The sequence below is a fragment of the Cynara cardunculus genome (assembly GCF_001531365.2).
Source record: "Cynara cardunculus var. scolymus isolate 2C chromosome LG 16, CcrdV1, whole genome shotgun sequence".
NCBI classification, from domain to species: domain Eukaryota; kingdom Viridiplantae; phylum Streptophyta; class Magnoliopsida; order Asterales; family Asteraceae; genus Cynara; species Cynara cardunculus.
In genome coordinates, this window is record NC_037543.1 from 18,609,913 (window position 1) to 18,623,750 (window position 13,838).

The 13,838-nt window shown below is 34.7% G+C and overlaps 2 protein-coding genes across 2 annotated transcripts; one reads left to right on the forward strand and one right to left on the reverse strand.

Moving 5' to 3' along the window:
- The first annotated feature begins 1,158 nt into the window (after window positions 1–1,158).
- On the forward strand, window positions 1,159–10,129 carry LOC112529293 (oxysterol-binding protein-related protein 3C-like). Its single transcript, XM_025140506.1, has 10 exons — window positions 1,159–1,426; window positions 3,176–3,272; window positions 4,059–4,175; window positions 4,256–4,328; window positions 4,501–4,619; window positions 5,058–5,179; window positions 6,477–6,653; window positions 7,230–7,374; window positions 8,496–8,674; window positions 9,642–10,129. The coding sequence occupies exons 1-10, from the start codon at window positions 1,338–1,340 to the stop codon at window positions 9,889–9,891; spliced, it is 1,368 nt and encodes a 455-aa protein (XP_024996274.1). The 5' UTR covers window positions 1,159–1,337; the 3' UTR covers window positions 9,892–10,129.
- Window positions 10,130–10,915: 786 nt separating this feature from the next.
- Window positions 10,916–13,085, reverse strand: LOC112529572 (60S acidic ribosomal protein P1-like). The gene is made up of 4 exons (XM_025140895.1): window positions 13,004–13,085; window positions 12,772–12,846; window positions 11,267–11,476; window positions 10,916–11,164 (listed from the first exon to the last, which is right to left on the reverse strand). Exons 2-4 carry the CDS (start codon window positions 12,838–12,840, stop codon window positions 11,111–11,113), a joined length of 333 nt encoding a protein of 110 aa, XP_024996663.1. The 5' UTR covers window positions 12,841–12,846; window positions 13,004–13,085; the 3' UTR covers window positions 10,916–11,110.
- Between the last annotated feature and the right edge of the window lie 753 nt (window positions 13,086–13,838).

The window sequence follows — 13,838 nt, forward strand, 5'->3', positions numbered from 1 at the left end:
ATTTTTTTTCCCTCAATCCATGTAAAAAAGTTTTAAAAAAATTATTTTATATTTATTTTGACCTGTAACATGTTAATCTTGTATCATTTCGTGACGTGGATATTCGTTTACGAAAGGTATGTGGATTATTTACGAAAGTATTACGACGAAGTGGACGATAAACTTAACATCCATGTCATCAAATACTACATTAAATATGAAACTTTTTTATGTTGCTTGAGAAAACTAGAAACTTTGTTGCATTGCTTGAGAATAATTTTGTTACAGTAAATGGAAGGTCAGACAAATTTCGTTACATTATGATGTATTTTGCCATTAACAATATAACTTAATAAAATTTGGGATAAAAGACTCGAACACAGTACCTCACATACAAAAAGCAGAAAATTAGTCACCAGATCAGTGATGAATTTGTAAAAAATACCATACCTTCACTTCGTATATCAAATGGTGCCACCACTTAGAAAAATTAGGTCTGTTTATGTGTTTTAAACCGACCAACCCATATTGTTTGAGTTGGGCTATATTTTAATAGACTTTGAAAAGGTTTGAGATTATTTAAACCGTAATTATTGGGTTGAGTTTTTCAAATATTTTCTAATCATCAACCCAACCCGTGTGCATCATGTTCGATTGGTCGACTGTTGCACAGGGGCGGACCCAAATTTTTTTTCAAACGGTGGCATCATTTGACTATAAGAAAAAAATTCAAACAGTGTCATCGTTTGATTATAAGAAACAAAATATACGGAATTTTTTTCAATCGGTGACACTATTTAACTAAGAAAATGACACTAACAAGATTCGAACTTGGGTCTGGGGTAAAATAAAAACTTTGCAAACCAACTCTACCAAATAAAACTTGTTCTCGTTGTAGTTTCAAAATACATACGGTGGCACACAACAGATTAATACGGTTGCACATTTCACGAATCTAATTATTTTACCCTTCGACGGAGAAATAAGACGGTTGCATCCGTCCATCGATTTGCATTTGACAATTGGCCATTCCGGGCCATAAAAGGCATTGGACGGGTCGGGTGGGGGTAAAATGACCCGAGGAAGGTCATGGCGTTATCGTTGTTGACTTGAAATGAAAACCCGCCAACGGAAGTTTCTCTATTTGCCTCTTGTCCGCACCCAATTCTCCATAATATAATATTAATAAGAATCAATCGACAGCAATCACTTAATTCCGAAGATCGGATTCAATTCCTTGTTCTTTAAGTGTTATTGGATCGTAATTCGTTGCATATACATATAGCTTGAGGGGGGAAACCCCTGATCCGTGAAAAAAAGGAAAATTATTCGAGTTCTAGGGTTTTCTATCACCGAATATGGCGCAGAATCAAGGTGGTGCAGGTGGTGGTGGGTTCTTTTCGTCGATCGCGTCAAGTTTTTCCAGTTTTAAGGAGCATGTTAACGGGTGAATGATTTTGGATCCTTCTCCTTCTTTTGTCGTAGTAATTGCCCCAAAATTGAGATCGGTCCATGATCTGCTTGTTATTTTTGTTGGTTCTTACTCTAATTTCGGAAAATTTTCAGCGTGAGAATTTTGGGCTTAATTGTGCATGTTTGATTTGTTTCGAAGTTTTCCGTTTATGATTATTGTTCTACAGCACTTGATTGATTAGGTTTTAGCTTTAATTTATAAAATAATTTATATTTTCGTTTATGATCAATGCTCCAGAAGCTTAGGATTGTTATTCCAGGAGTAAAATTGTTACGTGTGCAACTAAACTTCCCTTTTGAAGCTTATTAACTGAGAGTGGTTGCATGAAATAATAATGTGACTCCTATTTAGACATTGTTTCATAATAACACAGTTCGCATCCATAGGTCTCCAGACCCTTTAAACATACATGTTGACTTCATATGGATCATCATTGAAATCTTTTACATGACATGGTTTTATTATTATTTTGAAAGATTTAAAGCTTGGATATTGTTGGTGCATTGTGGTATTTTGTAAAATCTGACATTTTTTCCTTGTTCTGGCTGGTTCTAAACTAGTTATATCAGACCTGTATCCGGAATGGGTTCCTTTGACCACAACTACAAAAGTAGTGTTTTTAGTCTTGGGATGGAGGGTGTTTTTATGGGATCTCTACGGTGTGAATATTATGTAGATTAAATTTCATGACTCCGTAATTCAAAAAGATTCTTCCCTCCCAAATCCTTTTTTGGTAATAATTATCTTTGGTTCTGTTAGCAAAAACAGTAAAACTATCAAATTCTAGCTGGTGAGCAATATGTCTTAGGGGTCGTTTACCCAAATGCTTACCCTGTAAGCGCTTACCAATAGGAGTCAACACTATAATTTATTTTGATGCGTAAGATTTTAGTACATCAAAACATATCGAATGCAACGATTTTACTGGGTAAGTGCTTACCTTGGTAAGAGTCGCCATCCTCACTTACCGGGTAAGACTCTCCATCTTTCTCATCGCTCTTWCCCGGTAAGATTCTTGGCCCTTCTCATGTTCATCCGATGAGGAAATTTATACGTTAAGCACTTACCAAATAAGTGTTTAGTAAACGGCACCTTAGACTTTTATGAAGTAAAATGTAATTACCCTGCTGTTACATGTGTGTTCACTGGTTATAGAATGTTAGATTCTAGCATAGCTATATGTTCTAATGAACATTTTTATCCCTTTGCTTATGCAAGAACCCAGTGTCTTAAAAAAGCAGAACGTATATTGAAGCTGAATTACAGTGATAAATTTGTAATGTCTGCTGCAAGTGTATCTCCTAGTATTTTATGTCCATCATGGTTAAGAATTATATGGAGAATCTTTCACTTTGCATGATTGCATCAGCTGTCAACGTGTACGCTAGTCTGGATTAATTTACTGCCACTATGAAAAAGTTGCATGCTTTTAATTTAATTGGTTTGGCTCTAAATATTTTCATAAACAGAAAAGTTCACAAAAGAATGATGTTATTTCCATGAAGTTTGTGTCTAATTCTATCCCAACCTATTACACTTAACCTTGATTTAGTGTATTTGTTTGGTGTCTGTCTTTGCTGTTGTGAACACATGCTATGTTGTAAGTTATATGTATCAATGCTTGGTGCACCATCTTGAGTTGTGAAGATACAATATAATTTTTATTGTTAAGCATGTCCTGAATTTTTTGTATCTACTTGTCTTGGTTATTGTCTTCTTTAGCTTGCTTGGTTATGAGGGGCTTGAAGTTATTGATCCTGAGGGAAAAGGCACAGAAGATGCTGAGATTGAAGCAGAAAGAGGCCGATGGAAGGGGGAGGTGCAGTAAATTATTTATCTGTTATATTTTTCAGTCGCACCATTTTGGTCCTTATAGCCTGCTTCTTCAAAAGTTCTTTTTTCTTTTTATTGCATGTATTTCCCATCATATTGCGGTTTATTGTTTCTGCTCATAGGCTCATGCACACGCGTGTTCCATGAATGGAAAATATAGAATTTGGTTTACAAGACATAAGAGAAAACGGCAGCTTTTGTGTTAAATATTATATGCGTTAATTTGGCGTAGATACCCCATTGCAGTTTTGGTTTCACATAATACTGAAATTTAGAAGGGGTGTGATCCTAAAACATGGCATTGATGGAAAGAGATGGAAACCTCTTCAGGAGGAGGGACTGACTTGTATAATCTCCTATGTGGTTTTCTATTGTGTATTTTCTAGGCATGTGGTTCTTCCATGAGTTTGTGCCGCTTGCCCTAAATTAATTCAATAGTCGTAGAGTTTTGGAAAATCATGCCATTACTTACAATGGCGATCTTTTAAGGCTGAATTATGTTTGTGTTTTAGCACCTCATACTCATAGTTATCAACATCAAAATTTTGAAACCCTCTTCAATTTTGCCATTTTATCATATACTACTTTCTTGAATGCTTATCTCCTGTTAGCTTGGGATGAGACACTTGGTTGCTTTTGATGGAAAAATGAGAATAGCTGCATTTATGTTTCATCTTGAGTGGACTGTCAAATGTTCAGTAAAATTACTGTATGTCATGTCACGGCTATCTTTTAGTTACGGCATTTATTGTTATTTATCTTTTTTCTCCAGGAGCGTGACAGTTACTGGAGATCGATGCAGAAGTATGTGGGTGCTGATATCACATCTATGGTGACTCTACCGGTACTCATTTTTGAGCCCATGACGATGCTGCAGAAAATGGCAGAGGTTTGTCCAACTTCACAAATATGTTCTATCATGCTGCTTGTATAATAGTTATTACCAAGACGCCGTTATTATTTTTGTAGTTGATGGAATATTCCCAACTTTTGGAGCAAGCTGATAATTGTGAGGATCCATACATGCGATTAGTATATACAGGTAAGAACCCTTTCTCCTCTCTTACACACATAGACACACACTACACGCTCCTCTCCTTATATAATAAGTATATCTTGCTATTGCTTATCTCATGTCTATCTGGGCATGAGTGTGCCATATAAACATGCAAAAGCATGAAATCTATGGTGATAATGGTGGTTTTCTATTACAGCATCCTGGTTTATATCAGTATATAACGCTTTGCAACGAACCTGGAAGCCGTTCAATCCAATTCTTGGTGAAACCTATGAAATGGTTAATCATTGTGGCATTACATTTATTGCAGAGCAGGTGAAACTTTGAAGATCATTTGTACTCTAAAATGACTTCTAATTTCTTTTTGGATTTGAAGTAGTACATGTCTGTTCTGCATTTCTTTTTTACTTTGATTCATCCACTAGGGGTGGGAGGGATGTGGGTGGCACTAGGATGAAAGCAACTTGTTGACAATTTTTACTTCCTTCCAGTCCATACTTGTTGACGGCTTTCATGTCCTTCCAAGTCAAACTTGTATAAAGGGTCAATTTTTTGTCCTCCGTTATTCCTACCTGGCAAAGTCCAATAACTTAAGAATGCTCAGCTGATATATTATCAAAATAGTGACATTTATCTTCACAAAGATTATTACTTTTAAGAATCTTTCTGTACCCCTACTGTGTTGCTTGTGATAAACTTTCAGTTTATACATATATAATGTCAAGAAATGACTTATACTTTAATCTAAACCAGGTTAGTCATCACCCTCCCATAAGTGCTGCACATGCTGAAAATGAGCATTTTGTGTATGATATAACTTCAAAGGTGAAGACTAAGTTTCTTGGCAACTCTCTTGATGTCTATCCTCTTGGAAGGTAAATAGCTCTGCCATGATTTCTCAAGTTCCATTGCATATGATGATTGCATTTCTGAAGTTCTGGGATTGGATAGGTTTTTATGCTCTTCAAATTATTTCTTTATTTACTTGCTATACTTGACATTTAGAAGACCACACCAGTGTACAGAAAAATTAATCTGTGAGAATTCATTTTTTGAGTTACAAGTCATTTACGATGTGTAATACGAAAATTCAGAGAGTAGTTAGCCTTAACCGTTGAGTATGTAGCAAAGATACAAATGTGTGATACGTGGATATTGTGATATGATGATACTAAGAAAAAATTGAGTACATCCGGCACATTTATATATGTGTCATACTCATACGTACAGAGAAGTCTAGACACAAACTGATAAAAGAAAAAACTTATCTCATAATACATGAACAAACACGTACTTAAGCAAGTCTTATCTTCACCATATTTTTTACTTGTGTCCATATTAGTTTAGAGAAAAAAGAAATCATTTGCGTCGTCTTCCCTCCTTTTTTATCTCGCAAGGCATCAGACATGAGTTTTACTTTATATTTTAGCTTAATTTTTGATCTTTTGGTGAATTTTCAGCCTCCATTTTTCTTAAAAAGGACCAAATTGCGCTTCTTTTGTTTCACCATATTCTAGAACACAATTTGGGTGCACCCTCAAGCACCTGAATTGGGAATTCAGAAAGGGACCTGCGTCCTAGCTTTCACTGACGCATATTTATATATATACTTTTTGTTTTCTATTCAATATGAGCGATAATAAAACCTATATGTATGACATACACATTTAAAATATTTTTGTTTTGCTGATCTACAGTATGCTGCGATATAATCATGCAACAAGACTGGTATACTATTTTCACGTGGATTTGTGCTTACACTTGTGCAAGTCTTGATGGAGCTTCCTTATCTTGAACGTAACTTACTGGATGAAATACGTGTGTATAATCATATCATTTCTTGTATGTGTAGTAATTACTTTATAATATTTAAAAATTTAAGAGCATTACATGCCATTATTTTTGCAGAGGGGTTTGTAGGTAGCAAGGGCTTCGCTTTGAAATGAGAGTGCCATGAGAAAAAAGATCTGAAAATAGAATAGAAGAGAAAAAAGAAAATCTGAAAAAAAGAAACTTTATGGCGAGCTTTGGGCTTTCCCTATATCAGTTTTCTATTGCCACTCCACGTAAACATAGATGTTAGCAGTTGAATATCCAAACTGTTGTCAGAAGAGAAACCTGGGACTTGAAACTGTATTATTGTTGCTCATTTTCTTGTGATCTTGCTTGCAGAACGCGTTTGAAGCTAAAGAAAGATGGAGTGATCCTAGAACTAGTACCCCCTCCCACGAAAGTTAACAATTTAATATTTGGAAGGACATGGATTGATTCCCCAGGGGAGATGGTTTTGACCAACTTGACCACAGGAGACAAGGTTGTCCTGTACTTCCAACCCTGTGGTTGGTTCGGGTGCGCACTTCTCACTTCTTCATTGTGCCTTTTCTATTTCTTACATATTATGTTTGTCCTTCGTGTGTATTTATGGTACAGTTCCTTCGTGTGTGTGTACATATATATTATGCTTTAGCAAGGTGCATTGTCCGATCCCCCTATATAACTTTGTATTCATTTTCTTTTTGGCAGGAATGCTACTATGAAACTAATTCCTTCACATATTTAATTAAGGAAAATTGCATGAAAATGCAACGTACTTTGGCCCGCTTTCTATTTTGTGTAGCATACTTTGGTTTAAATGTTTGAGATCACACATCTAAGGTACCAATATGAAGGTTCTGAAAGTACGTTGCACTTAATAGGGATCAGAGCAAAATACGTTACATTTTCATGCAATTTGTGTAGATTACTTTGGTCTAAATGTTTGAGATATCACATCTAAGGTACCAATATGAAAGTTCTGAAAGTATGTTGCATTTAATAGGAATGATACGAAAGTACGTTGGATTTTCATGCAATTTGCCTTTTACATATCTACCTTGTGGTGCTTTTTGTACTTGAAACTTTAGGCATGTTTTTACGTGGTTGCAGTGCTGGTCGTTATGAAGTGGATGGATATGTATATAACTCCGATGAAGATCCTAAGATACTAATGACTGGCAAATGGAACGAGTCCATGAGCTATCAGCCTTGTGATTTGGAAGGGGAACCCCTTGAGGACACTGACCTGAAAGAGGTTAGATTCGTTGCCACCTTTTCATAATGACGTTCTGTCTTATCACTGCAAATGTTTTAACATTACGAAGGATAGAAAGAATGTTTTAGGATCTTTTCTAGAGCCTTACTTAGATAGAGAGTTGTTTTAGTTTTTCCTACGTAGCTTGTCCTATTTATAGGAGTCTTAGTTTTTCATGTTTTTACTTGATGTCAGTCTTTGTTTTTCTTCCTGCTCATCCTACCCTCTGACCCTATATTTGTGTGGTATAGAATGGATTTGTTTGGTACACCATATGTAATGTCATGTTTCGCCATGTCTAGAAATTGAATTCCTACCAGAAGGACCGTTTGATAATTGCTACATGGAACATGTTTAAGGTGTAAATTGCATTTGTTGCTTTTGTTCTGCTTGTTTTTCTTCAAATTACAAAGATTTTGTTAATAAATTCACTTGGTTGGGATCTGGTCAGGAATCATGCAACTAACATTTGCTGCTTGAAAGTTATGTTAGATGCTACCAACAATCATGCTTATTTATACATAGCTAATTAAGATAGTTTTGTGTTCATTATTTTATCCTAGTTGTGTACCCTTGCGAGTGGGATGTAAAGCTTTATTGTAAACTGAGAATGAAAAGTAATACAATTTTATTTGTGTGCATAAAGAAGTAGCTAAAGATGTTAAATTGTTTTAATATTATTTTTTTTGAAAAAAGGGTCAATGGTGAGAGAGGGTTTCTAAAACCCATGCACCTTCCGTTCATAACTCTTAATGCATTAGTGATTTGTACTTATCGTCTTAATGGATATTGTACTCTTGAAATTTAACAGTTTTGCCTAAATGTTCTATAAGATAGTATAGATTTGGATGATGAGAAAAAATAACATGTGAACTTCTGGTGCAAACCACTATTATTTGGGGTGGAGGGCAAGTCTGCATACATTTTATCCCTCAGACCATACTTCCGAGTGGGAGATATCCAGTGTTTTTGGTTTGGTTTTTTCGATGACAATGACTTTGAAAATTGCATTGGCATGGCCAATTGTTATGCTTAGGCTGCTCCTATAAGCTAATTAACAATTAAAAAACACTTGGGATGAAGAAGTCAAAAGCAACTAATGTGATGATGGTGTTTTGAAGGTTTGGAGAGTTGCTGAGGCCCCTGAAGATGACAAATTTCAGTACACATATTTTGCACATAAAGTTAACAGTTTTGATACAGCACCAAAGAAGTTATTGGCATCGGATTCTCGCTTACGGCCAGATAGATATGCACTTGAAATGGGTGACCTATCTAAAGCTGGTTCAGAAAAGAGCATGTATGTCCCTTTCTCTCTCTCTCTCTTCTTCTCCCTCCTTCTCTCTCTTACATATTGTGGAGCATGGGACTATATCTAGTAAAACACAAGGTATGGAGATCCATAACTTCTAATTTGTTGGGCTTATGCGGTTAATGGTTTGTTATTTGCTTCTTTCTTTTTCTGAAAGTGGTATCGATAACCCAAAGACGCCATTAATCCACGTGGAATAGGCCCACCGCCACACAGTCCTAGAACCAGCAAAGCCCTCCTTACGTGAGGCTGGTGTGGCACACGAGGGTTTTCGCACCCAATGGGAATTGAACTTGGGAGTAAGAGGAACTACCTTTTTATTGGCCCAGGGATTGCCATCAAGCTAAGCCCTTGTGGTTTTTTTTTTTTTTTGAAGTATATGATATTTTATATTCAGAAAACTCGCATTAACCTCACGTTTGGTGATGTTTGAACCCTTGACCTCCAGAAAGGTTACCTCTACTGGTAACCCTGGTACCGCTGGGGCAATGACCCTTGGGGCTTGCTTCCTTTCATGTGCGAGTTTAACCCAATGGTTATCCTTTTCCCCTGTTACCTTTATGATGAGTCATTTGGGTAAATGATCTTCTGACAAGTTTTTTTCAAGTCCACGACCTTCTGTTAGTTTTGTGAATGCCTTTTGCTGAAGAGAGGAATGCGTAAAATCTTGTTAGAAGGTCATGGATTTAAAAAGGGTCATGTAGGGACATGACCTTAAATGAATTTTGTTTAATTAAATTCATGACCTCCTGACCTATAAAAGAAAAAATGGCTTCGTACTCATGAGAAGGCTATGGATTTTATTAAAATTTCATTCCTTATTTAAAAAAGACACTGTCCGGAGGTCATTTAGCTAAATAACCCCCCTCCTTTACGATCCAAAACTGATCAGACGAAAACGGGTCAACCGTTAAATGTTTTGACCTAATGATTTTTTGCTTGTTCTTTATCCCAGTCTGGAGGAGAAACAGAGAGCCGAGAAAAGGATTCGGGAGTCGAGGAATCAGGAATTCATTCCAAAATGGTTTGACATGACGGATCAAATTGCTCCGACACCGTGGGGTGATTTGGAGATCTATGAGTACAACGGGCAATATGCAAAACACCGAGCTGCTGCTGATAAGTCGAGCAGTGTTGAACAGGTTAATATCGAAACAATGGAATTCAACCCGTGGCAATTCGGAAACATAACCGAAAGCGAGTGAAGGAAGGAAAAGATTCTTTAATTCTTGACATAAATCACATGTTTGAATCATAAGAAGACTCTTATTATATTAAAAAAGAAATGGTTTGGTTTGATGAGTTGAGTTGTAGAGGTAAAAGGACCTGATATTTGTTATCTTGATTAGTAATTTGTACAAGTCAAGATTGCAGGATCATAAAAGAGTTGTTGATTGTTTTGTTGAATCCAAACCGGTTTGAACCGTTTTTGGGATTTCAAAATCTGCTTTGGCACTTCTATCTACATTTTATAATACTTGTTAATTATTAAATTAAATTAAAAAAATTCCATTTTCCACTTGAGAGAGATGATAAAAAATGGGTTCCAAATCCATCTTTTCAGAACCGGGCTGCCTGTCACGACCAAATTCCAGAAACGGTTTTTTTGCCCGTAACCCGTCCTAGTCACAAATTCGGTCCTGTTTCTGTTTAACCTTTTTTACATAAATGTCATATATGTTGTTATAATTATGGATTTAAGGAGTTATTATTAGAATACATAAGTGTTTTCATTGTCATCTCTACAAACTAGCTTTTTAAAACAAATAATATTTTATTGTTAATTATGTTTTTTTTTTAATAATATTTTAACATGATCTTTCAAATTAATTTACATGATTATTACTTCTATCTAGATACTTTGAATCACCACCGGTCTGTTTTCATAAAACCCATAAGATCATTTTTTTACGTTTGAAACTTAACAACAAAACGCTGTAAAGATAACCTTCACAATGTTTATTGTAAAAGTTCGGCCTTTTTTTACCTTGATAGCGTTTTACTGTAAAGTTCATATGTAAAAAAATGGTCTAACAAATTTCACGAAAACAAGCTGGTCTCACATGAACCCAACCTTTTACCTATATCATTACCATTTTATTAACAAGTTTACAACTAAGTTATATGAGTTTAGAACCAACTTGTCAAAAGATAATCTAGTTTCTCCGCAAATCTATATACCAAATTAGACTCTTATTAGATCATGATTTCGAGTTTTAACCCTCTATGTTAGTTACGTGAATGTAGCGATACCAATATTCACCTTGTACGTAAATCACGACACAGAATTTGGGGTTCAAAACACATCATTTCAATTGGAACATATGCAAGAAAATTTTAAATATAATCGCAAGAATTGCTGCTAAATTCGATCACGAAACAAAATGATATCACGACACTCAAAAAATATTAAAATTGAAGCTTCTAATCGAATAAGCTGAATCCCATGTCATCGTCACTCTCTTCCTTTGGTTCTTCCTGTGTTTGTTTTTAAATAAAAAATTAACCAAATTAGTGATAAAAAAACTAAGTGAAATTTTTGTATCAAGTGATCAAAAACAAAGGAAATAACAAAATTACCTTCTTCTCCTCTGGAGCAGGGGCGGCAGCAGCAACTGCACCACCGGCAGCAGGGGCGGCAACAGCTGGGGCAGCACCACCACCACCAGCACCAACGTTCACAATGAGATCCTCAATGTTTTTCTTCTCTGCAAGCTTGGCAAACAAGCCTGGCCAGTAAGATTCGCAGTTCACGTTGGCAGCCTTCAAAAGGGTAGCAATCTTCTCAGACTGCACTAACAAAATTAGTTAATAAATAACCACAATTTGTGCCACATCAATGAAAAAGTGTTTGATGAAACATTAGCAATTATATCACATATCACTGTAATGGCCATTAATAATTACCAAAATCATACTGTTTTGTTCATGTTGATGAATAACCCCAGAATATACGTCACAACATTTGTCATGAATAACACATGAATAGATGGTTTCTAGGTTCTCAAAATATCTGCGGTTCTCATTTAAAGCTACCTCAATAGGTCATACTCCAGAAGCCCCTACTATCTTGCCAATAGATCACTAACAAAGCTTCTTTTAAACAAGTGGGTAGCCAAATATGTATAGGAACCTGATCCAGGATGAGTAGTCCAGGTAATAGAGCAACGAGAACAAGATAAGATGATAAGACACAGAATCCTCATGTAGACTAGCCCCATCGTAATTCAATTCAATCGTTGGTTTAATTTTAGGGTATGGAGATTTGGGATTGCAAGTAAAGAATCAAGATAAGCAAAGATACAACAAAGTTGGGAAGATGTTGTGGCTCAAAAAGTGAAAAGATTCAGGATGGGCAGCAAGAATTGTGAAAAAGATCAACAGTGCTCAACTGGTTTTTATGTTTAATTGATGCTTAGTCTGTTTAGCTTAAAAGAAGTCTATCTAACCACTGCAATATTTTAGTTGTATTTCCATGTCATGGTTGCAGGTGTTTAATGAGCCCAATGGCAGAAAATCTTTTAACATTGACCATTGTTATTCTTAATATATTACAAAATGCTTATGTGTACAAATTAGCATGCAAAGTATGCAAACACTGGACCAAACGATTGAAAGTATAATTGAAAAAATAATGAAAATTAACAGAAATTTCCCCGTTTATTTAGTCATAAATGAAATGCCCCAAACCAAAAACACAACAATTTAGAAATGAAAACCTACTTCACTGACATTTTATACCAAAAAAGGACCATTTTATTGTTATTTTTCTCGTTACCCTATCAATAGCATCGTATTCCTATCTAATAATTATAACATCATGATGTTTTCTAAACCACCTTCCTTTTAACGAAGTTGAGAAAAAGGTTGGTTAATTTGTATGTGAGGAAATAATCCAAAAAAGCTATCTATATACAAAAAAAAAATAAAAAAAATAACAGAGTTTGTGGATAAAATTCATGAAAGGTTGCACAAAATTCTGTCAAATACTCGTACATTAAGCACAAAACCTAAAAGAACCATACACAGACGAAAACAAAATCAAGTATTCATGAACATATATTAAAGTAGTAAAAAATGAGTACCGTGATGGGGATGCCATCGTCGCTGAGAATCAAACATGCGTAAGAGCAGGCAAGCTCCGCGATCGACATTCTTCTCTGTAACGAAAACACAAATAAAATTTTAAAACCTTCAGATTTAATCAGTAGAAAACCCTAGCAACAAAAACACACATACAAATACAACTACGAATCGAAACGGTGGTTCATCAAGATAAAAGAAACGATCAGAAGCGAAGTAGAATGACGACGGTACCTTTGATGACTAACAAACAAAGAAATTCCTTCTGCAGCTTGTGAGCAATGGAAGAAACCCTAGGGTTTCTGAGGGTTTAAAATGGGATCAAGAAAGACCCACAAACTATGGGCCTATTTATATGTGTATTGGGCCTATTTACAAAGTTTCTCTTTGTGATTTATTTATTTATGCAAAATAAATTCATTTATATCTACTATATTATAAAACATTTGAGAAAAATTCTTAAAAATTATTTTTTATGCTTGAAAAACTGTTTATTGATGCATATTACTTAATAATCAAGATCATCAGTAAATTTTACGTATTAAAGTTTAATATTTGAATTCGTGTAACTAACTACATATAAACATAATCAAATAGAGGATAAATATCTTATTTTAAAAATAAAATATTTAAAATATAATTAGGATAATCGTTCTAACAAAATACTTAATTATTATTTTTATTAAAAATTATATCATTAAACCAAAAAAATAAATTAAAGAAATACACAAAAAAAAAAAAAAAAAAATTTAAAGTCATTTTGGTACTAATATTAATATTTTTTTTCAATTTTTATAACATCGACCGGATATAAAAAAAATAAACATTAAAATGGAGATGTATCTCGCTGCATTGTAAGAGTACCCTTCTAGTTATAATAAAAGGATACTCGCGTAATGGAGTAAAATACATATCGATTTTAATGTTTTATTTTATTCTTTGTTTCTGTTAGTGTTATAATACGGGTTTATATGATTTTAAGAAAAAACAATAATATTTTTATTTTTGAAAAAAAAAACATTAATATTAATAACAAATGAACTATTTAAAAAATTTAGTTTTTTTATAT